This window comes from Onychostoma macrolepis, chromosome 22 (assembly GCF_012432095.1).
Source record: "Onychostoma macrolepis isolate SWU-2019 chromosome 22, ASM1243209v1, whole genome shotgun sequence".
In the NCBI taxonomy this organism is placed as follows: domain Eukaryota; kingdom Metazoa; phylum Chordata; class Actinopteri; order Cypriniformes; family Cyprinidae; genus Onychostoma; species Onychostoma macrolepis.
In genome coordinates, this window is record NC_081176.1 from 12,247,110 (window position 1) to 12,273,819 (window position 26,710).

Consider the following 26,710-nt stretch of genomic DNA (forward strand, 5'->3'; position numbering starts at 1 on the left):
ACAGTAACACAGAACAATAACACCAGTGACAGTAACACCAGTGACAATTTTCATGAAAAATGCATTTTACAAAATGTCTGCTGCAAGGTATCAAGCCACATGTTGTCAATCATGGTATACTCACTAAATTAAGTAGTTTAATCCATTTGTATTATAGTTTTTTTTTTTACATTTCCCTAACAATAAATAGGTCATACCAGTGACATCAACTAAAAGCTTTATATGAAATCATGAGATAAATGAGAAAATGTATCATAACTGAAAAGAAACAGTGGACTAAACATGGGCCTTTTTCATAGATGTGAAAGAGGAAGTCGAGTGATGTCATCAGTGTGATTTTTTTATTCCAAAATAAAAGACTTTTGTTAAGCGGTAACACCAGTGACACAACTCCAGGGGACCACTGTTTTCATTATATATTTTAGAATATTTTTTGGGCATTTTGTTTTATTATGCCATTTATATCATATATTTGAATGGTAATTGAATGATAAATGGTAGAAAATCCTGTTTTTGTCCTCAGAATAAAGCACTTTCCTGCTGTACATGGCTGTGGGGACGAGCAGTTTTGTGGTGCTTGGAATTCTTTATAATTAATAATAAAAAAATAATAATGCCACATTGATGGCTCAGGAAGGTGTAATTGTTCAAATAACATATTGTTTCATTTTAAAATATAAAAAAATTGTAACCCTAATGTGTATTTCAATTGTAATATTTCTTTAAAGTCTAGGGACAGAAAAGCGGACGTTTCTGTAGAATGACCCATATACATCACAGTAGCCTGCAAATGTGAACCGAGCTGGTAAATTCAGAAAATAAGAGAATAAACCTAAATTGGAGAATAAAACATTTGGTTTGTAGAACAGAAACTGAAAGTTCTGTACTATTTTCATAAATTAGACTTGCTTTTTACATATCTTCATTATTCATCGTATAACAGAATTAAATAATTCAATCGGAATTCATAGTTTTTTTTTTTTTTTTTGTAATGGTATGCCTTCAGTTAAAAACAGGAATGTATATAATTACCTTTCAGATATGTTTGGCTGATATTTTTTTTTATTTGATTTGTCTGTCATCATAATTCAAGTAAACCGTCAAAGTGCACAAATTTTCAAGAACGAAGTGAATCATGAAGATTCTACGGTAGGCAATCTGCGGGAGTCCTGTAACGGCAGGTGGCGCTAGTGCACTGTTTTAGTTTGTGATCTACCGAGGGAGAAAGCAGGTGTGTTTGTTGAATCACACTGGCCCAGTTGGTGGCGGTGATGCCTTAAAGCATTTTTGGCTGATTTTCTCCAAGATGGAATCATGTGACAAACAACAATCGTGAAGGATCAGGTGTGTTTAACAGCAATCACAAATCGAAAGTGTTTCAAAGACTTCTGGATTCTGTTTCTGCTGCACAAGACCGTGTTTAGGCATACTACTGCAAGTAAGTTGTAATACTTTAGCGTTTACAGTTATTTGAGGGAATGATAAAGGGATTTCATATATTTTTTAGATTAATTCAAATGTGAAATAATAGTACCTGTTGAGGAAGTAACACGACAAACTAGCCAGAAATTACTTAAGCAAGCCGTTTCAAGATGTTAAAACACCTCCTGCTGTTTAAAACACGAAGTTAGTAAAAAAAAAAAAAAAAAAAATATATATATATATATATATATATATATATATATATATATATATATATATATATATATATATATATATATATATATATATATAATTTTATTTTATTTTATTTTGTCTTTTGGTGATAATGCGAAATAAAGTATTCTGTGGACAAACCAGTTCCTCCAGTTAGAGGCGTCTTACGAATGTTCTTTTAAAGTTATTCAAAATGTTGCTTTTGGTTTGTCGAATTAAAATGTTTCAGCTGCGGTACGACTAAATACGTTTTGTTTCATATGTCATATCGAGTATTACTAAAATAAGCCATTATTGTGGGACCATTTCAAATTAATAAAATAAATTATGGAATAATGAACAAAAGTAAAAAGAACTGATACAAGAGGTCATAAAAATTAATAAATCAAGGTATATTATGTATAATTGCATATAGTTTCTGTTTTGTTTTGTTTTTCGGTGTTTTAGAACAGTGTTTAATCTCTGCACACTGATGTACATACTGCATAGACGCCTGTGTTGTGAGGAGTGATGTGAATGATGTTAATTATGATACAATTTAGTAACAGTACTTGGCAATATATTTGTAGCTTATTTTCTTTTTATGCTGCTGGTTTGTTAACTCAACATTCATAATTTGATGATCACTGTCACGATATTCATCACAGTGACACATTGTCATGTCCAGGTCATGATGAGCATCTGATCATCTTCAGCACACAAAGATCCCAGTGTTGAGCTGTTCAGATACAGTATGTCAGGGGGGCGAGGAAAGGACTCTCCGTCTGAGATGAGTCTCTCAGAGAAACAGAGGTGAGACTGAGTCTTGTTTTCAGAGAACCATTTTAAACTACTGAAGTTTCAGGATTGTCCAGTAAAGAACAAATCCTTTTCAACAAGGAGTGTTTTCTTTGACCGTTGCCATATCAAATGCTTTGCAAAACAAATTACAAATTACTGTTTTTTTTTTTTTTTTAATTGTTAGAAGTTCAAACATATTTAATATACTTGTAAAGTCCTGCACAACTCCAGAATTAAACTGTATTATATTTTGGTTTCTGGTCGCACATTTAGTGGACAGAAAATTTTATTATTGTGGTAACTTCAGTTACTTTGGAAAAAGTCAAAATATTCATTGCATACTGAACTACCTCCTGCTGTAAAGCATTTTTTCCCCCTGTCTGTTCTTTGTGTCATTAGTGTCAGATCAGGCTCACGAGTATTCAGCTCTGTGTCTGTGAAGAGTGACCGTTCAAAAGGTGCCGTACCGGATTTCAGTGAGAAGAAGTCATCAGCTTCTGAAAGGTATTTCATGTTTCTTGGGTTACGGCATAGCATTAGCTAATTTCTCCACTAGGATATTTGTGATAGAAATTAACTAGGCCTAAGTAAAACTGTCAATCACAAAACTCCTCCTTCCTTCTTCATTGAACTCACAGGCAGCCACTAGTGAGCATAAATTATCCATGGAAAATAGATCTTGCAATCAAACATGCATATGTCCATCTATCTACAGAAATAATCATTTGCCAGGTTAAACCATTTCAGATTAGACTGAATTATTTCCTGTTATAAAGTGTTTTTTTCCCCTCTCTCTCCCTCTGTTCTTTGTGTCGATAGTGAAAGATCAGGCTCACATGTGTCCAGCTCTGTGTCTGTGAAGAGTGACCGTTCAAAAGGTGCTGTACCAGATTTCAGTGATGATAAACCATCATCTAACAAAAGGTAGTTCTTGTTTTGTATTGCTTCATACAATTTAATTGAACATAATTTTTCATAGTATTATATGGGTCATTCCTGGGCTTCGGTAATATTTCTAAAGTTTCTAAAGTGGTGGTTCACCAAAATTAATTGTTCGAAGCTTTTCACAATACTTTAATTAATTATTGCATTTCAATATTTTTTTAGCATAAAATAATGTATTATATCTATCTTAAACCAAGCATTTTGTCATGTCACTGAGGCACTTCACAAAGTTTGTGCTTAGAAAATAAATAACAAAATGTGAATAGTGTCTGTGATTTTTGGCAATAATGTAAGCATTTATTTGTGTTCCTTTCTTGTGAAGAATATTTTTCTAAAAAACTGCAAGATTTTTTTTAATAAAAAACAGACTTTAAAGTTATGTCCCTCAGTCTGAACTCAACCCCGTCACACTAACCATTCTATGGCCATAATAATTTAGACTCTGCCCATATGTGACATAATTTACCAGAAATGACATCATTCAGGTCTCTTTAATAGTAGTCCAGAAAATGGTTAGTAATATTATACTTTTTATTCATATTTTTGAAGCATATTATAGTTAGGGACAGTCCTAACTACATGAGGAGCAGTGGCCATTTTGAGTGAAAAACCTCAACCCCAACACAAATACAGTATATGTATTTCTCATTGTTACAGGGTTGTAAACTTGTGGCGGGGGTTGATTTAATTACTTTGTTTATTAATAATTAAAATAAAATAATAATAAAGTCATGGTTTCAGTAAATATATACTTACCAAAATCATGACAACTATTTTTGTTGTAAAGAATTTTTAATGTAATTAGTCCACATCCTACATGAGAAATTACACCCACATTTGCAGCAGAAAGACAATGTTGGGCATGCAGATATGTTGACACAGAAATAAGGGTACAATATGAGAGAAAAAAAAACAAAAATTAAAACTAAAGGCAATCTATCCCTTCAAACTTCAACCCTGTCACACCTTACCACATTAATATTTTTGGAAAAATATAGGGAAGTGAAAACATTTCTTGCTGATTACTATCTGACATGTTAAGGACTAAAACAATAAAATTGTGATTTTAGTTAAACTTCTAAATTATTATTATTATTTTTTACAAAAATAAAGAGACCATTGACACAATTTGTGTAATTTTAGCTTCAGTCCAGTAAAAATGTGAAAAATATCATAAATGTTACATTTGTTATCATTAAATTGTTATCAGGGACACATGAGCAGTAAGTAGATGTTTGTTTTACAACAAGTTCTGTGTAAAATCCTTTTTATACCAATCCCATTTTGTCCGTTACGGGGTTGAGGAAAAAAAGGGTGTCTAAATCTGAAAAAAAAAACAAAAAAAAAACTGAAAATAATAAAAGATCGTTAATGCCTGAGGTGGGAAAATAAGAATTTGTTTGAGGTTTTGAGTTTGTGGCTAATTATGTGGGGTATTTGGAAAACAAATCGTATGTAGCTGAAAAAGAAATGTATATTCCAAGTTGAAATGTTACTGAATCCCAGGAATGACCCATATACATTGGTGGCCAAAACTATTAGAACACTAGTATTTTCACCAGGTAAAAATGGTTTTAAGTCAGTTATTTCTATCTTTTGCTGTAGTGTGTCAGTAGGAAATATCGGTTTACATTTCCAAACATTAATTTTGCCATTAATTGTAATAATCCAGTGAGATTTTTGTTTGCACAGGGAGTCTGACAACAGCCAGTGCTTCACACAGAGATCTGGGCCTATTTATCAAGCCTCTGTGGATTACTCACAAGAACACTGAACACTTAAGAGTAAAAAAAAAATCTTGGCTCAAAGCTGTGCTTAAAAACGAGTTATCAAGCATCTCAGCTGTAATTTAAGAGAAGTGTAGAACTAAATCTGCCTTTTAATTTTACAGTATAATAGTATGTATTATTACAATATAAGGTCAGATTTTTAGATCACATGCCTGCTTACAGAGCCCTTTTAATCAAACTAGGTATTGGAGCTTTTTATTCTCCAAATGTATTTCTTACTTTATGCTAGACGGCTAGAGTACAAGTTTTTGCTATCAATTCTTCCTCAACGGAAGGTAAATCTCTGCTATGGGAAACGATTAACCCTTTTACATGCGAGTATAAAATATTCTAGCTGAGCCCCCAGCATGAGTTTTTTTTAGATGACCGTTATTTTAGAATGTATGTTTCCCTGGACATGTTTGTCACGTGACACGCCGCAGCCAAAATAGCTCTGTATGACATATGTATAATTTTTTTAGTTTTTCCTTTTTTATTAAAAATATTTACAGATGTGTTCACAGTATTATGAAATATCTGATATTCTGAATCTGAAATATGTACAAGTAAATGTAGCAAATCAGCTCAAAAGGGAAATGTATATAAATAATTACAATTAATTATGATTAATTACAATTATTTATATCGGCTGACAGTAATAACTGTAGCAGAATTAAATTGCCATCAACTGATCTGTTCATCCAGCGAACATTCAGTACAAGTTAATATCAACTCTAAGAAAGGATATTTCCGTGGCCACAGAAAATACTTTCCTATTAATGCATTAAAGCATGTAGCGAGGGTCAAAATCGTAAAGAGACATTAATTTGCAAGGCAGAACCAGAAACTCACGTAATTTGTGCACACAACTTTTATTAACTAAACGCTAACACGCATAACTAAGTTCAGTTATTACTGTCAACCAATATAAATAATTGTAATTAATCATAATTAATCCTGACAGGATAGGTGGAGCCAGAATTGCTCATTTTTGTTTTTATGTTTTATGTCATAATGGAGGAGACCGTGATTCGCCAAGACCAAGGCCAGATAAGTTAAACTGGTTTGCTGAGTCCTTAATTGCCGGATTACAACTTTAAATGCAGGTATTGGCTTGGAGCTTACTTGAATAATGTAATGATACATACGAAAAACTACAAAACACAAAACCTAACCCTAACACACACACACACACACACACACACACAGACCGCAATTCAAATGCTGACTGATATCTTACAAAGGTGCGATTTTATATAGTTTATTGTCTTGACCATGGTGATGTAGACAGGTTTGCAACCTGGACTTTTTAGGCAAGCATAAAAATAAAACTGTAAATAAAATGAAAATAGGGCATTGTTCAGCTCAATGTTTAGTGGCAGCTGTCACACCTGAACAGTGCTCTTTGGCTGGTCTGAATCCTTCAGATGCAGCATTTGATATAGTTTGCAATAATTTGTTAATATTCTGACAATCGATGTTGTTACTTAATCAGTGGTGGACTGTAAGAAAGTACATTCATTAAGAATTTCCGTACAAATGTGAAATACTAAGTTTTCTTCGTCTTTTTTTCTTCTCACAGGACAGCAACACTACAAAAATATGGTATTTTACAACATGATGCATTGTTGTAGATTAAACTACCCAACAGTAGGCAACTAGTAGGCAATTTAACAATTTTGAACATATTCAGAAGTAAAATGCAACATACACAGTAGTGCAGCAGTAATATTAATGCAAAACCATCCTGACGAATTCTTTTTCAGAACAATACTGTAAATACCTTTACTTTTACTCTCAATACCTTGAGTATATAGAGTATGTAAGATAACACTTTTAATTAGAGGATAGATACCCAAAAATGAAAAATTCTGTAATCACTCCCCCTCAAGTTGTTCCAGGTTTGGAATTTTCATTTTTGGATGAACTATCCCTTCAACTAAGGTTTTAAATATGACTAGTTTTTCCACAATGTGGTACTACTACAAGTAGTTTACTAAAGTACCTCAATATTTCTTCTACTAATTACTTTGCCATAGCTCTAAACAATTTCTCTTTTCCTTCTTTCACTAAATCAGACCAGACCCCTGTACTGCAGGATAAAGCTGAATGTGTCAGCGCTGGACAGGTTTTTAATGGTTTTGGGCTGAGCAGGGAGGTGCTGACAGTGCTGCTGGATCTTCAGAGAAGTGAACGATGACACAGATGGGGTGCCACAATCCGGACCCTGGTGTTTCTCTTCTGACTGGCCGTCATACAGAGTGGTCTCCAGAGTGTTTGACATGCCTCGTTCCACTGTCCACCGCATTGTCCAACATCCAAACTGATGTTGTTTTTCTGATGTTAAAGCTATGTTGTAAATAGTTGTAAAAAGTACTTTCACTATAGAACAATTTGTTTTAATGTGTTTAAGGTGACAAAGGTTTTGTAAGCTGCATTTAAAAAAAAAAATGTACATAATTACTTCCCTTTTATTTACACGTGAATATGCATAACAAAAAATACAGAATGTACAGAAACTACTCAGGTCATTTACAAATAAATTACATTACAAAAATGAATAACATATACAACTTACCATTTCGTTTTTAACTTGCATCACAAAAATAAACTGCAGAAATTAGGTTGTTTCATTGACAATGTGACATAAAAAGAAAGATATTTATGTACCCATTTTTTCCACTGTTTTCTCTTCTTGAGAGAATGGCTAATAAATAATTTATTGTCTCTCCATTCTCTCCCTGCTCTCCTGTGCTATTATCTCCTCTGTCTCTCTCTCTCTGGAATTGGATGTCCTCCCTGAGTAGCTTCACCAGCTTCCACTCACCCCCTCACCTGTCCCAGGACACTTGCAACCCTAAGGCAGAGCAAATAAACCGTGCCTGTTAACAACAACAGCACAATGGATTTCAGCAAAAATGTGTCTATTAACTTGCTTGCTTAGTGCATATACAAATACAATGACAGCTTTTCTAAAATGCTGTAATTTTATTTTTGCACTTTTCTGTATAGATAATTCCATAGTTTGATGTGCGCAAATCCAGAATATTCGTTTTTTTGTCTTTATTTTTATGTTTGTTCTTTGTAGGAATACTTTCATGTCTTGTTTCCCTGTTCTTGTATATTTCTACAATTTTTGCAATAAAAAAAGAAAAAATTAACTCCGGATCAAGCCTGAGTTGACAGAGAAAAAAAAAAAAAAGAAGGGCGCGCACTCAGCTTTGGGACACAACTTTTGTTGAGGCTTAACAAGGAGCTCACTCCCGGACGTGTTTTTGGAACCGCATACCTCGATTAAGCAAGGTTTGGGGTTAATCAACCGAAAGTTCAGGGTTTATCTGACGGTAAGTTAACCATGCTTTCTGGAATACACCCCAGGTCTCCGTACATTAATTCGAAAGGTTTGTTTATCCCCACGGCATCAACGCATATGTTTGTGGGCGTTCTCACAATGATTCACTGGTTCACAGAGATCGCCCCCAGCGGCGAACCATAGACGTTTCGAAACAGTTATGAAAGCCTTTTTACTGAAATTACGTGATTTTGGCAGTTTGATACGCGCTCCGAACCACTGTTTCGAAACAATTGATTATTCTCAAAAGTTTCGGAGCTTCACGAAGCAGTGCTTCGAAAGCGCCCCTCACTATGTTTTCTCAAAGATAGAATCACGTGACAAACAATGATCAATGTTCGCAGTGTTTAACAGCGATCACAAATCAAAGTGCTCTGCTCTGTGGATTCTGTTCCATGCTGCAAGTAAGTTTTAATACTTCCACGATTAGCGTGATTTAAATGTGACATAACTGTTGAGGAAGTAACACGACAAACTAGCCAGAAATTACTTAAGCCGTTTCAAGACATCAAGTTAGTAAAAATTAGTCATGTTTTATTGTTTTATTTTATTTTAAGGACGAAATTATTTTTGTGATAATGCGAAATCGAAAATATTATGTGGACAAACAGTTCCTCCGGTTCAAGTCAAGTTAGCGATTTTAACCAAACAGATTGTGTCAAAGCAGCTTTACCGTATTAAATAGGAAAAAAATGCAAAAGGATAATAAACACTTTCTCCAATAGGGTCTGGCTGCAGACATGCACTTGCATTTTCAGACTTGCATTCTCAGACCTGCACTTCCGGAAGTGTCACTTGCAGTCTTTTTTTATTTTATTTAGTCATTTTTATTTATTTAGTTATTTAATCTCTCAACATTTTACACAAGTAGCCAGGTGGTGAAGACAAGGAAAAATAAACTAAATAACAATGTCACTTGCAATCGCCGCTTGCACTCTCCTGCGACGTCACTTGCAATCCGCACAAACTGTGCGTGTTGCCAATGGAGACGAGACGCTGTGGTGGTTAAACGATTAAAACTAATTTAGTAATATAACATACAGCGTCCTGCAAGTCATCTGTAGGAAAAAGACAAGACCCGCAAATCCGTGGCGACAGAACAGCAGAATATGAACGCAATGCGCAAAGTCTCTCATTAAGCGCTTTTAAACCTCCCGTAGACAACCACACATGGCTTAATGTATTAAAGATAGTGCTATTTTTCTTCTTCTCAATGTTTTAGAACTGTGTTTAATCTCTGCATAGTAATGTAGAGGCCTGTGTTGTGAGGAGTGATCTGAAGTGATTGATACAATTTAGTAACAGTATTTGGAAATATATTTGTAGCTTATTTTCTTTTTATATTGCTGGTTTTTACACAACTTTTGTAATTTGGTGATCAATATCACGATATTCATCTCAGTGGCACATTGTCATGTCCAGGTCATGATGAACATCTGATTGTCTTCAGTAACACAGATCCCAGTGTTGATCTGTTCAGCTGCAGGATGTCAGAGGAGAGAGGAACGCACTCTCCGTCTGAGAAGACTCTTTCACAGAAACAGAGGTGACTTTTCAGGATTTCAGGAGAAGTTTCAGGATTGTCCAGTAAAGAACAAAATCTTTTCAACAAGGCGTGTTTTCTTTGACCGTTGCCGTGTCAAATGCTTTGCAAAACAAATTACAACTTACTGTAGATGTTTTTAAATTGTAAGAGGTTCAAGTAGCTTTAAACTGATTTGATATTTAATATAAAGTCCTGCACAACTCCACAATTAAAATGTATTACATTTTGGTTTCTGGTTGCACATTTAGCGCTGTAAAGCATTTTTCCCCTCTTTGTTCTTTGTGTCATCAGTGTAAGATCAGGCACACATGTGTCCAGCTCTGTGTCTGTGAAGAGTGACCATTCAAAAGGTGGTGTACCGGATTTCAGTGAGAAGAAACCATCAGCTACTGAAAGGTATTCGTTTTTTTTTTTTTTTTTTGAGGTTACAGCATAGCATTAGCTAATTTCTCCACTAGGATATTTGTGATAGAAATTAACTAAGTAAAACAATCAATCACACAACTTCCTTCTTCATTGAACTCAGTCTGGAGCTTCTTTCCAGTAATACAGTTACACAGGCAGCCATAGGTAGTATAAATTCTCCATGGAAAATAAATCTTGCAACCAAACATGAATATGTCCATCTATCTACAGAAATAATCACTTGCAAAATTAAAGCTTTTCAATTGAGACTGGACATATTTCCTGTAGTAGAGTGTTGTTGTTTTTTGCTCTCTGTTCTTTGTGTCATTAGTGTAAGATCAAGCGCACATGTGTCCAGCTCTGTGTCTGTGAAGAGTGACCGATCAAAAGGTGCTGTTCCAGACTTCAGTGATAAAGAAACATCATCTAACAAAAGGTAGTTCTTGTATTTCATATCGATGGTCACTCTCAAAAAATTTAATTAAATAGTATTTATTACTTTTTTTTTAATGTAACACATTTTTGCTGAATAGAAGTATTAATTTCTTTCACAAAAGAAAGAAAAAAATGTACTGACCATAAACTTTTAAACAGTAGTGATTTCTATTTTGAATAAATGCTGTTCTTTTCAATGTTATGTGTCTGTATGTGTGTATATATATATATATATATATATATATATATATATATATATTAGTGCTGTCAATCGATTAAAAAATTTAATCGCGTTAATCACAGTCAGGGACTGTGATTAATCATGATTAATCACAAATTTAAAATACTAGGATTTACCTGTAAATGTGTTGAAATAAAGAAATGCATGACAAACTAGTTTAAGGAAACAGAACCTTTCACATTTTCGCCAGGTATGAGACATAATCCTTATTATTCTTTTATCATTATTCTTTTGTTGTTATTCAACCATTATCAGCCTTTATACTGGCAATAAAACGTTTACCAAGCCACATCGCTTCAATCCCAGTATACATTTACACAACTATTAGCAAAAGTATTTCTAAATAAATACAACAAAACATTTTCTTGCGACCTTAAATGAGGTATTGTGACAAAATGCATTATGAAGAAGAATTGGACCTGTTCTGCAGCTGCATTAGAGCTAATATTAGCATCACGCTACATAAGACAATTTATGAGATTAATAGTACACTTTTACTCAGAACTCACTTCAAACCACCATCGAGTGTTTGTAATAACTTCCTTTTGCGATCACATGTGGAATTTGGTCATTTACTGTTGTTAAAATATCCTATTTATAGCCTTTTATATCGCTGCACAAATTAGCATTTCAGATGTATCACAAACAAACCATATCCTATCGTAATCGTGTGTGTATTATCTTATATAATCTATAGTGGCTGTTGTCATGTTTATTTCTGCTGTGTAAAAGCCTTAACATGTATGCTCTGCTGAAACCCGCGTTGTTTGTGATGTTACATCCGCCTCTGCGTTCTTAAGTTGCCAGGTACACATTCCAAGTATAATACACATTAGTAAAAGGATCTATTTTAATTTGTATTTGTCTATATACACTTTGGATGGCCGTGGCACATTATACAGTGGGTACGGAAAGTATTCAGACCCCCTTAAATTTTTCACTCTTTGTTATATTGCAGCCATTTGCTAAAATCATTTAAGTTCATTTTTTTCCTCATTAATGTACACACAGCACCCCATATTGACAGAAAAACACAGAATTGTTGACATTTTTGCAGATTTATTAAATAAGAAAAACTGAAATATCACATGGTCCTAAGTATTCAGACCCTTTGCTGTGACACTCATATATTTAACTCAGGTGCTGTCCATTTCTTCTGATCATCCTTGAGATGGTTCTACACCTTCATTTGAGTCCAGTTGTGTTTGATTATACTGATTGGACTTGATTAGGAAAGCCACACACCAAGGATATTATAGTTTTGAATTTTTTAATTAGTTTTTATTTTAATATCATTTTCAAATTTCCTATAATTTCAGTTTAGTTTTAATTAGTTTCATTAATGGTTTTGTTAGTTGTAGTTTAGTTTTTATTTTGTGAACACATTTCTATTTAGTTTTTATATATTTTAGTTTCAGTTTTAGTTTTAGTAATTATAGTTTAACAGAGTTAATGGATCACTTCTAGTGTAGACCAAACCAAGACATTTAATTTTAGCAAAGTTGAATGTTTGCAGTTTACAGTTAACTCTTGTGCAAACCTCTTAATAATGAAAATAAAATAATTATTTACAATTCAACAAAAACCTTATATGTATACAATTTATTAATTAATATTCATGTTCATATTCATTCATATTAAAGATGTAATCTTGTTTAATATGCCAGTAGTTTACAAACAACAATCAGGGTTGGAGCTAAATTCTGCAGATCAATGGCCCTCCAGTGCTGGATTTGAGGAAACATGCCCTGCGTCCCAATGTGCATACTATCCACCCTATCTGCCCTAAATAGTATTAAAAATGACTAATATCACATAGAATTTAGCATGGACAGTGTGCACATTGGGACGCAGGCTTGTTCTTTGCAATCGTCATTGAAACTCTGTAAACTTTATTTTTGTCCATCTGTGTTTTCAATGCATTAATTTGCACAACACGGCCAGCGGTGAAAACACAGCGCGGCTATCGCTTTCTCTCATTTTGGGTGTGTTTTATACAGTCAAGGCGGTGCTCGTGTCATGGACTCGAGGCGGACATTATCATAGTAATCGCAAAGCGTGACAAAATGACTATTCACTAAAGTCAGCTCATCCAAAACGTTTAATTCTGTCTGTTACTCTCATGTTGTTCTCGCACGTCAAGCATGCTTTTAAACGTCCGTGCGCTGTAAGGTGTGCATTATTATTATTTCCCATTTCATAACCCGCGTCTTGTTTTTTTAAATGCAAAAACGCATTCTCTGTGAATAGCCGCTTACGTAGCTCACGTGCATGAAGCGCATCTATTTCCCTAAACAACCACAGGTCCGATTTTCTGGCACAGAATGAGAGCTTATTAAATAAGGAACACGATTATTTATTTTTGCTAATTATTATTTTATTTTCGTTAGTTTTTCAGTTACTGTTATTAGTTTCGTTTAGTTTTAGTTTTTCATTTATTTAGAAATTTAAATTTAATTTCAGTTTACGAAAATGATTTTTGACCAATAGTTTTAGTCTTAGTTTCAGTTTTCGTTTACGAAAATAACCTTGCCACACACCTGTCTATATAAGACCTTACAGCTCACAGTGCATGTCAGAGCAAATGAGAATCATGAGGTCAAAGGAACTGCCTGAAGAGCTCAGAGACAGAATTGTGGCAAGGCACAGATCTGGCCAAGGTTACAAAAAAAATTCTGCTGCACTTAAGGTTCCTAAGAGCACAGTGGCCTCCATAATCCTTAAATGGAAGACGTTTGGGATGACCAGAACCCTTCCTAGAGCTGGCCGTCCGGCCAAACTGAGCTATCGGGGGAGAAGAGCCTTGGTGAGAGAGGTAAAGAAGAACCCAAAGATCACTGTGGCTGAGCTCCAGAGATGCAGTCAGGAGATGGGAGAAAGTTGTAGAAAGTCAACCATCACTGCAGCCCTCCACCAGTCGGGGCTTTATGGCAGAGTGGCCCGACGGAAGCCTCTCCTCAGTGCAAGACACATGAAAGCCCGCATGGAGTTTAAGATGGTGAGAAATAAGATTCTCTTGTCTGATGAGACCAAGATAGAACTTTTTGGCCTTAATTCTAAGCGGTATGTGTGGAGAAAACCAGGCACTGCTCATCACCTGTCTAATACAGTCCCAACAGTGAAGCATGGTGGTGGCAGCATCATGCTGTGGGGGTGTTTTTCAGCTGCAGGGACAGGACGACTGGTTGCAATCGAGGGAAAGATGAATGCGGCCAAGTACAGGGATAACCTGGATGAAAACCTTCTCCAGAGTGCTCAGGACCTCAGACTGGGCCGAAGGTTTACCTTCCAACAAGACAATGACCCTAAGCACACAGCTAAAATAACGAAGGAGTGGCTTCACAACAACTCCGTGACTGTTCTTGAATGGCCCAGCCAGAGCCCTGACTTAAACCCAATTGAGCATCTCTGGAGAGACCTAAAAATGGCTGTCCACCAACGTTTACCATCCAACCTGACAGAACTGGAGAGGATCTGCAAGGAGGAATGGCAGAGGATCCCCAAATCCAGTTGTGAAAAACTTGTCTTTCCCAAAAAGACTCATGGCTGTATTAGATCAAAAGGATGCTTCTACTAAATACTGAGCAAAGGGTCTGAATACTTAGGTTTTATTTCTTTTTTAATAAATCTGCAAAAATGTCAACAATTCTGTCTTTTTCTGTCAATATGGGGTGCTGTGTGTACATTAATGAGGAAAAAAAATGAACTTAAATGATTTTAGCAAATGGCTGCAATATAACAAAGAGTGAAAAATTTAAGGGGGTCTGAATACTTTCCGTACCCACTGTAAAAGTAGCCCAAAAAACCGCAACCCACGGCTCTGTAATTTTTCCCGCGACTGTATTTTCAAAATAGCCCAATTGTGCCGCTGCCCTGGCAACACTGTTTCGCTGTATCCTCATCACACAATGATAGATGACCTTCTGTGCTGCGATGGGAAGGAGTTGGGGTCAAACCTTATCAACCGATTAATTTGCGCTAAAAAAATATTAACGCGTTAAAATTTTTAAGAATAATCGCATGCGTTAACACGTTAACGTTGACACCCCTAATATATATATATATATATATATATATATTAGGGGTGTGCGATATTGACAAAAAATATCTCAATATTTTATGGGAATTTATCAATAACGATAATTACACGATATTTTGCTGAGTGTGTTATTGTGCTGGTATCTTAAGGACTACCATGGAAAGCTGACTCCTATAGTTTTTTATTCTATGTGGTGGTCAGTTCACACTAACCTTTATAAAGCCATTTTTCTAAAAGTGTGCATTATACTTTGAGTCAAATTCTTACATTTATTCTGTAAATTAGAATAATAAGACATTTGGGCTGTTACCAAGCAAATTAAATCAGTATCAGTAAAATTAATCTTTGCAATGCAGAAGAAACGGAAGCTGCGTCTGAAGTGGCATTTAGATGTACTGTTAGTGCATGACATGAATGCATTATACCTGCAATTACAAATGCATAAATAATGTTTTGATATATTAAACATAAAACGTTGAATACTGTTATTTGAAATTATTTAAATAATAAAAGAAACTTTCAATGTGAAATTAAAACCGCCAGCAAGTGGCAGTAAATCACTGTTAATAACAGGAGGGCATTTTTTAGACATTTTTCAAAAATATATATTTATCTCACCTAAATGTTTGATCATGCACTGCATTTTTGTTTTGACAATCGTGCAATTGTTGCACGATAGCTTACACACAGCACAAGCCTGATTTCATGAGCTGTATGTGAGGCAGCCTTTTACACCAGGTTCACACATACTCCATTTGCAGTGCTTATGCAGTCCGTAATGCAGTACGTAAGCAGTGTAGAAGCATCACTGACTGTGCTTTCACACAGGAGTCTGCTCCTGATCCGTGGCTGTTTACTACAAACACAACATTTATCCATTATTCTGATTTCAAATCCAAACATTGTTACTTAAAATGCTTTTTCAGCATTGTAATTTTTTTTTTTACTCAGTACAGTAATACAATCTTTTAATAGACGTGTTTAAAAGCAATAAATATCAGAAACACATTCAATGCTTTTTACTTTTACATTTACTTCTAGATTTATATTTTAAGTTGCTTAAGCAAGTGGCAAAACATTTAAACTACATTTCTTACATTATCACAAACATTCTATTAAAACGTACCACAGACAGAAACAGTCAGCACTACTGGCCTCTCTTTTGCATTTCTAGCCAAAAAGCCATAGCCTATGTGTTGACTGTGAAACACAGGATACTTTAATTATGCATTTATGGTGTAATTACTACATTTTTGTGTCAAGCTTGGTGCGGAAACGATCTCTGCACTGCTGCAGACATACCGCTCCTGGAACGCACTGACGGACCGCAACCGTGTGCGGTGTGAACTCTTTATTCCGTTAACATGAGCGCGGAAAAAATACGCACCGCATTCGCACTGCAAACAGAGTAATGTGAACCTGGTGTTATGTGTGTGCGCTGCGAGTGTGCATGAGCGCCCGGTCTCCAGGCTGGCTTAAACACTGGCAAGAATTAAAAAGAAATGCAATTTATAAACTTTAGTGATGATGCGACACTGCCTCGATTGTGCAAGTGTCAATTCCTGTGTCAACTGTGCAGTGTGCAGCTCGCTTATAGTGCAGACACGATTTGATATGAAGCCGTTTGCGCATTTTGAGAGAGAAAGAGAGATGTTTTTTCCTTCTGGATCATCAGTGAGCGTTTGAACATTCTGTAATAGTTGCATATGAGTCCTTCTTTTGTCCTCATTGTGAAAAGATGGAACTCAAAATCATACAGTCACTTTTGGAAAAGGTTAAAAAATGCAGAAGATGCTGGAAAACCAAAGAATGTGCAGGAGCTGGGGGATTTTTCTGAAGAACAGCAGGCAGTTGGAACTGCTCAGGACCAACGCAGGACTCATGTACAACTATCACAAAACAGAAAAACAGACATGGATCATCCAAGAAACGACACAGTATTAAGATGTATGTATTAAGGGTATGCAAACTTTTGAATGGGGTAATTTTTTATAAATTCAGTTATTATTTTTTCTTGTGGAGTATATATAAACATCTGTTATGTGAAATAGCTTATTCAGGACAGTACTAAATAAAAAATAACATACAATTTTAATGAGCTCTCTTATTTTGTTAAAATTATTAACATTTGGATATTCTGCAAGGGATATGTAAACTTATGAGCACAACTCTATATGGCTATTGCATTCAATTATCATTATTTTCAACAGAGGAACTCAGTTTGTTATGAGTTTAGACTCATACTTTTTAAAGCAGTCGATCAACATGCCTCACAGGCAGTGGTAGATGAAGTACCTGAAAGCCATACTTGAGTAAAAGAACAGATATCTCAGCAGAAAATTACTTTTGTAGAAGTTGAAGTCACCGGTTAGAATATTACTTCAGTAAAAGTTTTAAAGTATGTGACATTTATTGTTCTTAAGTATGAATATAATTTTTTAATATTAAACGTACTTAAGTATTGAAAGTAAAAGTACAAGTAAATGCAAAATGGAAAAGGAGCAAGTAAATATTAAAGGGGTCCTATTATGCTTTTTCACTTTTTGAATTTTAGTCAGTATGTAGTGTGTATGTTTGGGCATAAAAAAATCTACAAAGTTACAAATCTCAAAGTCCACTCCAAAGGGAGATATTTCTTTCTTTTTAAAAAAAATCCCTTTTCAAGAACTACAACGAACGGCTTGTTTGGACTACAAAGTTGTTTTCCTGTATTTGTGATATCACAAAGCGGCCAATTAGAATATTATTAAAATAAATCCCGCCTATGGAAATTCGAATGATTGGCGGTGGGGAGAACGCTTGGTTGAGCACTGCACGTTTCAAAATCGAAACCTGGGGCTGGTGTTTTTATATCACTGTATTTCTGAAGGAAACCAACTGTCTTAAGAAAATTTTGGATGTCATTTTCATTTCATCTTGCATGTAATGTCTGATAAAGCAGTGTTTGTCGATCTCTACCACTCCAACAGCGCCTCCTGCTGACAGAGAATTAATTTGCATATATATATATATATATATATATATATATATATATATATATATATATATATATATATATATATATGCCGCCACAAATACTGTGGGACTATGGTATAAATAAATTCAACTGTATAACAGTTTCACTGCAATTCATGTTATAATGTTAGAATTAAAGAACAATAAACATAATACATATTAAGGTTGCACTTATCTGTACATAGTAAATGCAGTTATATTTAAGCTGTTGTTGACATCCTATCTAAAACGCAATTCAGCCAAAAAAAACAAATAAACAAAAAAACGAACAATTGATATGGCAAAATTGAACTTTCTGTTTTGGCAAGGGGCGGAGCAGTACTGAAACGCCATCTAAGCTGTTCGCCCTGGGACAGCTAACCAATCACAACACAGTTCGTTTTTCGGAAGGCGGGCCTTCATCAAACCCGGAACTAATCGAGCCATTTGTGCCAGGCTGGGGAGAGAGGTATTGTAATAATGTGAAAAATAATGCGATTTTCAAACCACCAAGCATGAGAGCATGTTCTAGTGCACCCCCAAAACAAAATCAAGACTTTGTAAAAAATAATAGGACCCCTTTTAATAATGTTTATACGCAGTTTGAGCAGTAAGATTGTGTTCAGTTTTAACTTCCGTTTTGTATCTTTGGTTAAGCATAAGAAGCACTTTATCTGGTACTTAGCCTCTTTCATTGTAACATAAGAAAACATTTCTGGAATCTGCATCTGAAGTGGCATTTAGATGTAGCTCAGAGGAGACATGGATGTATTTAACCTTGCAGTTACAAATGCATAAATTGTTTTAAACCTAAAACGATGAAAAACTGATATTATTTAAAAAATGAAAAAATAGTTGAAATGTGAAATTAAAACCACCATAGGTGGCAGTCACTTAATGCTAACTTTATTAAACCTGTATAAACTCAGTATTAGTTTTATCATGCTAATATCTGAAGAAAAATGAAACGCTTTGTGTGATATAGATTAACTATATTAACCCTTAATCACTCCTTGGGGGTCTATCTGACCCCAATGGAATTTTCCTTTATTTTTTTAAAAGTGTTCCCTTCATCTCAGGGGCATGAGACTCTGTGACTTTTCTTAAATAATCTATCTAAACATGCACAAAAATCTGGGCTTGATTTGGTTGTTCTAAAGGTGTGTAAAAAAATAAATAATTTTTTTTTTTTAATTACCGTTTAAGGTCCTTGGGATCAGATTGACCCCACATTGAAAATGAATGGGAAAAGTGAAAAAATTATTATTATTATTATTATTTTGTTTCATTTGTCACAAAAAAAGTAGTAAACCCAGTATAAATCTGAAATGTTTTACAATTTTTATAAAGGCCTGGATCTAGAGCACAAATGCAAATTGGAAGGAACATTCTATCTCATGCGCACACCATAGACTGTAAAAAAGATGGACGACGCGTCTCCGCTTCCTTCCACTATAGAAAAGTGAAGCGAATACATCTCAGTATGGCCGCTGCCATCTTGAGTAAATGACGTCATTTGGAGCCCGAGTCTGCGCAGTAGAGTCGTGAGGTGGAGCCGCGGAATCAAACTCCCGCAGACCCAATCAACCATAACGACACGCCCCGTTTTTATAGCATCAAATTAATAGCTAAAATCAAACGTATCACAAAAACGAACAATTGAACATATATCAGCGTGATAACAACTACCTTAAATGACCAAAACCATATTTCGGAATATTGTATTAGAAGTGTAATTTAATTTTTTATTTTGACTGAAGTCCCATTCGTTTACATGGAGAGGGCGGGGTTTATGACCTGTACTGCAGCCAAACACCAGGGGGCGATCTAAGAGCCCGCAGCTTCACTTTTAAGGACGAGTGAGACACACCCGGCGCGCACACACACACACACACACACACACACACACGTGTGTGACTGTAATAGTGCATTTTTATAGAAATTGGCATATAAAATCAACAAATTTGGCATAAATCTGAAAATTTCCACTCATAAATGAAGGACTAGAGCACAAATGCAACATGGAACAAGCATGCGTGCACACACACACACACACACACACACACACAGGTGTGACCAGGGCATTTTTTAGATTTTGGCATATAAAATGCACAGAACATAAATGCATAACAATGTGAAGGGTTAGACATAACACACACACACACACACACACACACACACACAGAGAGAGAGAGAGAGAGAAAGACATTTCTGCAAATTTATGTAACATAATTTGCAAAAGCAAACAATTCAAAATATATCAGACAACAACAAAAATAAATACAAAAACAGATTTTTAATGTATTTTAGAAATTTAAAATATATATTCACAAAATATAAGTTGTGAGGAGAAGTTGAAACATCAAGAAAAATGAACTGAAGATTAATGAGTCCCTATGGACCTCTGCTGGATATATGTGGTCATTGCACTTGCTTTCTTTAACTGGAATTTATAAAGTTTTTTCTCTAACCTGCAGATGGCAGTATTTTATCCCTAACACATGGGCCAATATCCAGAAACCTTTTATATTTAATTTAGGTCATAATTTCAGTGATTTTTTTTTTCATAAAAAATTAATTTTTCCTAAGCCAATTTATGGCGTAGTTGAGTAATTGTGCAGTAAATAGGTAAAAAAAAATAATAATAAAAATAAATATCCACAAAACCACAGCATAAATGCATAGTTGAGAAGTAAAAAAACAAAAACAAAAAGGATTTATAGTTTATCACATAACAAATTTATATTTCCTTATGCAATCGCTCTGTAAAAGTTTGGGGCCTATATGATCCCGAAGAACTTAAGTGTAAAGTCTACTTGAGGAGTGATTAAGGGTTAAATAGAGTAGAATAAATGATGTAAATATAAAGACACACAGAATAATTTTGGCCACCTACAATCAAAAATGCCTTGAATTTTAATGATTCTAAATGTGTTTTAATATATTAAATCACGTAGTGTTTGCGTGCACTCTCTGTGTGTGTTTTTGCTATATACTTGAAAATGTCAGATCTCACATCGTTACATCAACTTACCATATTATCACAGAAGATATACTGTATACCTCACACCCCAACCTCGAGTCCTCGACCTGAGTGGAAAATTAAATCATCCGCAGTTGAGCAAGCACTTGTTTTTTTTTTTTTTTAGGAGTCTATCTTGCTAGCGCCAGACCACTGATTCGTCAATACTGCTTTCTCTGTGTTCTTCTGACATTTTGTAGTAAGTAACGAACATGCTTTGGGGAAATGTATTGGAGTAAAAGTATACATTTTAATTAGCAAATGTAGTGGAGTAAATGTGAAAGTTGGCAGAAATATAAAAACTCAAGTAAGATACTCCCAAAGAATGAATAGGGGTGAATACAGATGTCACGGTTCGGTACGTACCTCGGTTCGGGGGTCACGGTTCGATACGATTTCGGTACAACAGGGGAAAAAAAAGAAATCTGCTACGCTTGGTTTTTTTCATTTATTTTGAACAGACAGTAATGCAAATTACAATTTTTTCCATCTAGATGTGAAAATACTAAATATTATTACATGTTATATATATATATATATATATATATATATAAATCTGTTTTGTTTTCATTGTGAGTGTACACAAATAAAAGCAGACCTTTATACAGTGATTATTAATAAGACAATAAGTGTTTAAAGTTGATTCTGTTGGTATAAGGAAACAGTTGAAGTGATCGCGCCGGAGCGCACGCGCACACACACACACACACACACACATACATACACACACACACAAAATACACATCAGTTCCAGCATTGCTAACTTGACAGCGCAGTTGGTACTTTATCAAAATAAAATACAGTGAGCCAAACATCAGCGCGCGCGCCTCTGTGTTGGAAACGCGACTGAAGTACAAAGCCTATAATTTACATATAAATATATATATATATATTTATATATATATATAAATAATAGTTTAGCTTAATATTATGGAATATTTGGATTTGTGCCAAATGAGAAAGGTAGGATACTCGAGCACAAAGTTCCATTTCGCAAACAGTTGAGTGCGCAAGCCTTTAAAGTATGCACCCTTGTCAGTCTATGTGAGAGACGCGTTCAGAATCAGCACATGGTCACTGTCTAGTGGGCTTTGTTTTCAAGTGCGCAACTCATGGCATTCGCTGTTCTTCTGCTGGCGGTTATCAAACAGCGCTGCATTACTGCGGGTGCCACCTTCTGGATTGGGGGTGAATTGCCTGTATTCTTCGTAAGGCCTCGTGCACCGAACTGAGATGTCCGTACTGTGATGGTTCGGTACGAATACATGTACCGTGCCACCCCTAGTAATGAAGTATTATTACTTCGTTACTAGGGGTGTCCCCGACTAAGGATTTTCATAGTCGAATCGGAATTTTCGAATCATGCCGATAGTCGACTGATAGTCGAATCATATATTCGGGGGCGGGGAAAAATACATTAACAAGACTCAAGTCAGATATTCCACAGTCATAAATACACAGGGGAAATGTGTAACGGACGCCTCGCAGATACAGACGGGGTAAATAATGTTTTATGTTTTGATTAAAAGATAGTTAACATTAAACTTCAGCGAAACCCTTAAGAATTCACAAATTTTTTTTTTTACAATAGTGCTCTCATTATAACGTTATATATATGATCGTAGTTATAACGTTCTGCATTTCTGTTTTGAGCTGCGCGCGCTGAAGAGGACCAGTAGAATGAAGCAGCAGGTTTTTAATCAATGGGATTTAACTAATTTATCTCACATAGAATACGCTTAGTTATTTATATAACATAACGTTAATATTACCACTTATAGGCTATCTGCACAAAATGCACATGAACGCGTCTGCGCGGCTCTGAATTAACTCCTTTAGTGGATGCGTTCTTCATGCAATAACATGCAGAAACACAACTAAACACTAAAAAAAATGTTAAAGGGTAATTGCAAAATGTTAAAGGGGTCATATGATGTTGCTAAAAAGAATATTAATTTGTGTATTTGGTGTAATGCAATGTGTTTACGCGGTTCGAGGTTTGTAGCAACTCATAATGCAATAACTGCACATAATGTAATAAGTATTACATTATTATTGTAATAAATTGTTCATAATGTAATAATTTTCTCAAAATGTAATACAATCTTGAGCTCATAATGTAATAACAATTATTACATTATGATAAATGTATTACATTATAAACTCACCAAAAATATTGTCAAATTTCATAATTGTAATAGGCTGTACATTTCATCATCCATTGGTCGATTTCCATGCCCTTTTACATTGCTAAACCAAAGGGTAGAGCACAGTACCAACTACAGTACGGATGCTCTCACGGCTCTCATTGTTTTTATTCAAGTATCAAAATATTCTGGGTTCCAGAATTCTGATGTTGTTAGAACACATCAGAGAAAGGAGAAAAAACACCTAAAAATATGAATATGAATTATAAATGAGTATAATCGATGTAGGTATAATAAGAAGACTTGTTAAATATAATTATAATAAACAGCTACATGTAATAGTATTATAGTGAAGAATAAGCCAAAGACAAGTTTCTTTTTGTGTTATGTGAAGCAAGGGCATAGGATTGATTTTGACATTGGTGGGGAAATAAAGTTTAAGCAGCTCAGTATAAGGAACAGTATTTAGCCTATGTGTATAATATATATACATATTGTGTGTGTGTGTGTGTGTGTGTGTGAGATAGAGATATAGAGATAAATGTCAAAATGCATCTTAGACGTGAACATATTTGCTTTGCTTAATCTTTTCATGTACAAATTACTTCTAAAAAGAAATATATATTTCCATTTAGAAATAAATTGTGTGTGTATACACAAACAAATTAATTCTAAAAGGAGATATATATTTCTTTTTAGAATTAATTTGTACATGAAAAGACTAAGCAAATATGTTCATGTCTGAAATTCATTTTTAGCATTTATATAGAATAGCTAAACTTTAGTGAGGGGATATTGTTCCTCTTAGCATCATGGGGGAAAAAAAACAACCTTTTATTAAAATTCTGAATGCATTACTGATAGCCTAGAATGCGTGCAAAGAGTGCTCCCTTTATAATTTCAGATGCACTGAGCCTGTCACTCATCTCAGTTCACTGGTTCAATGGATATGTCTGTGATTGGCTATACTGCTCAACGCTGCAAACGTTGTAAACAGAAACATCTGATGCTCTCCAAAGCGCAAATGCAAATATGCACAGAAGAGTTTGCCAAATATGTTATTATTACAGTTTTAACTAAGGGTGCTCTTGTTTTTTTATTTTGTTTTTATTTATTTATTTTGAGAGTTCCCTTTGTTTTTGAGTTTAGCTTCCTAAACTGGGCGTGACGCGATGCTTTCCGTTTGGATTTAATACAGAATTTTACTTAAATATGGGAGCAGTTGGCAATCCTACTTTGCATGTTTTAAACACTTACAGTAGATTATGCTCTTACTTTGGCCATGCATTAAATGCACTCCCTTGAAAGAGCGCAGTTTGCTGACATATTTACTTTAACTTCTCAGGTAATGTCCGTGGTATGATGACATTGACAGTGGTTACACATAAATATATTTTAATTGTTTGATCAAAATTAAGGCATTGAAGGCAGGTTCATTTTTATGAACAAATTTGGAAAAAAACTAATAAAAGTTTCCAAAGTCTAATGTAGTAGATTGCATTATCTGCCACAGGCAACGGCAGCACAGAGCACAAGTTAAATTAATATTTCTTCACAATAAAAGTTCGCAATGTAGCCTAATAAGCCTAATTTTAGCCTAATGTAATAGCTGATTTTACTTAAAACTATTATGCTTTCTGGTCAAATTTATTATATTGAAAGATAATTATAATATTGTAAGCATTCATTTAAATTATGTGCTGGTATTACCTTATGAACTGTGATGTAATAAATTTCTCATACAATAAACTATTACATTATGTGAAAGATTGTTATTACATTAAAAATATATATTATTACATTATGAGCTCAAGATTTTATTAAGTTTTGAGAAAATTATTACATTATGAACATTTTATTACACTAATAATGCAATACTAATTACATTATGTGCAATTTTTACATTATGTGCAGTTATTACATTACGAGTTGCTACAAGGTTAAAAAAACACACACTCGAATATTTGCTTTGTACTTTTCTGGAACAGTGTTGTAAATATAACTTAACCACTTATTTTTAGTTGTGTACTCAATTGGAAGGCCAAACAAAGTACTTTCGCTTTCACAATGAAACACACAGCGTCTCCACGACATGGCGGCGGCAACAACAATATTACAGCGAGAATAATAGTTACGTCTTCTTTCATTGCATATACGTTTGGGTGGTGTTATGCAAATCTTCCCACACCATGACGTAGACATGTGGGGGCGTGTTGGAATGAGCTGTTTTAGGAGGGCGTGGAAAAGTCTAAACTTTCATAAAGAATATCTCTTCGGGTTTGAGACTTTATTTTTTGCAACTTTACAGATCTTATATATGCACAAACAGCTTGTAACACTCCAAAGACAAAGGAAAACATGAAATCACATCATATGACCCCTTTAATTATTTTACCAAAATAAGAGGGATCATACAAAATGCATGTTATTGTTTATGTAGTACTGACCTGAATAAGATATATCACATAAAAGATGTTTACATATAGTCCACAAGAGAAAGTAATAGCTGAATTTATAAAAATGACCCCGTTCAAAAGTTTAAATGCACTTGATTCTTAATACAGTGTTGTTACCTGAATGATCCACAGCTGTGTTTTTTGGTTTAGTGATAGTTATTCATGAGTCTCTTGTTTGTCCTGAACAGTTAAACTGCCCACTGTTCTTCAGAAAAATCATTCAGGTCCCACAAGTTCTTTGTTTGTTTTGAAAATTTCAGGGCAGTACTGAAATGTAAATGGAAAAAAATAAAAATAAAAAAGAGGCAAAATAAGAAAAATGTACACATCTTCATTCTGTTCAAAAGTTTTCACAGTATACTTTTACAATGGATCTCAGATAAAGCTGCCTCGGTTAGGATGTGGCATCAAACTATTCTTGAATATTTGTCACTAGATTATCTGACTTGTATTGTACATGCTAACAGTGGAGTGTTTCATAAAATTTGGAAATCTTTTTTGATATATGTTGATAGGGGTGTGCGATATGACAATTTTTGATTGTGGACAATTAAAATTTCTCCGCAATCTGCTTTTGAAGAAATATCGTAGTATTGTGCTACAACGCCTATTGTATCAGTTGCAGTTGTGGCGCCTCCATCTCAATACTGTACAACACGACACAGAAATGCATTCACAGAAAATTTGAAATCAGCGGTAGAGTCACACTCAGGGTACACTACACTTATTCACAATCACAAAAGTACATTATTTGCATGTGCTTTAAAGCCTTGCCGGTTAAACATTTAATTCACAATCACAAAAGTACATTATTTGCATGTGCTTTAAAGCCTTGCCGGTTAAACATTTAATTCAGGTGCTGTTATGACAGGAGCTTTTCCTGAGCGTGTACACCTGAAGCAGGCGCACACTAAAAAGCCTGT

General features: G+C 34.7%; 1 protein-coding gene across 1 annotated transcript in view; it reads left to right on the top strand.

The window, feature by feature from the left end:
- Positions 1–8,412: 8,412 nt before the first annotated feature.
- Positions 8,413–26,710, top strand: part of LOC131530618 (NACHT, LRR and PYD domains-containing protein 3-like) — a 79,119-nt gene continuing 60,821 nt past the window's right edge. Inside the window, 4 exon segments of the mRNA XM_058760981.1 lie at positions 8,413–8,906; positions 9,925–10,048; positions 10,340–10,444; positions 10,785–10,889. Coding sequence (XP_058616964.1) covers positions 8,837–8,906; positions 9,925–10,048; positions 10,340–10,444; positions 10,785–10,889 — 404 coding nt within the window. The 5' untranslated portion in view covers positions 8,413–8,836.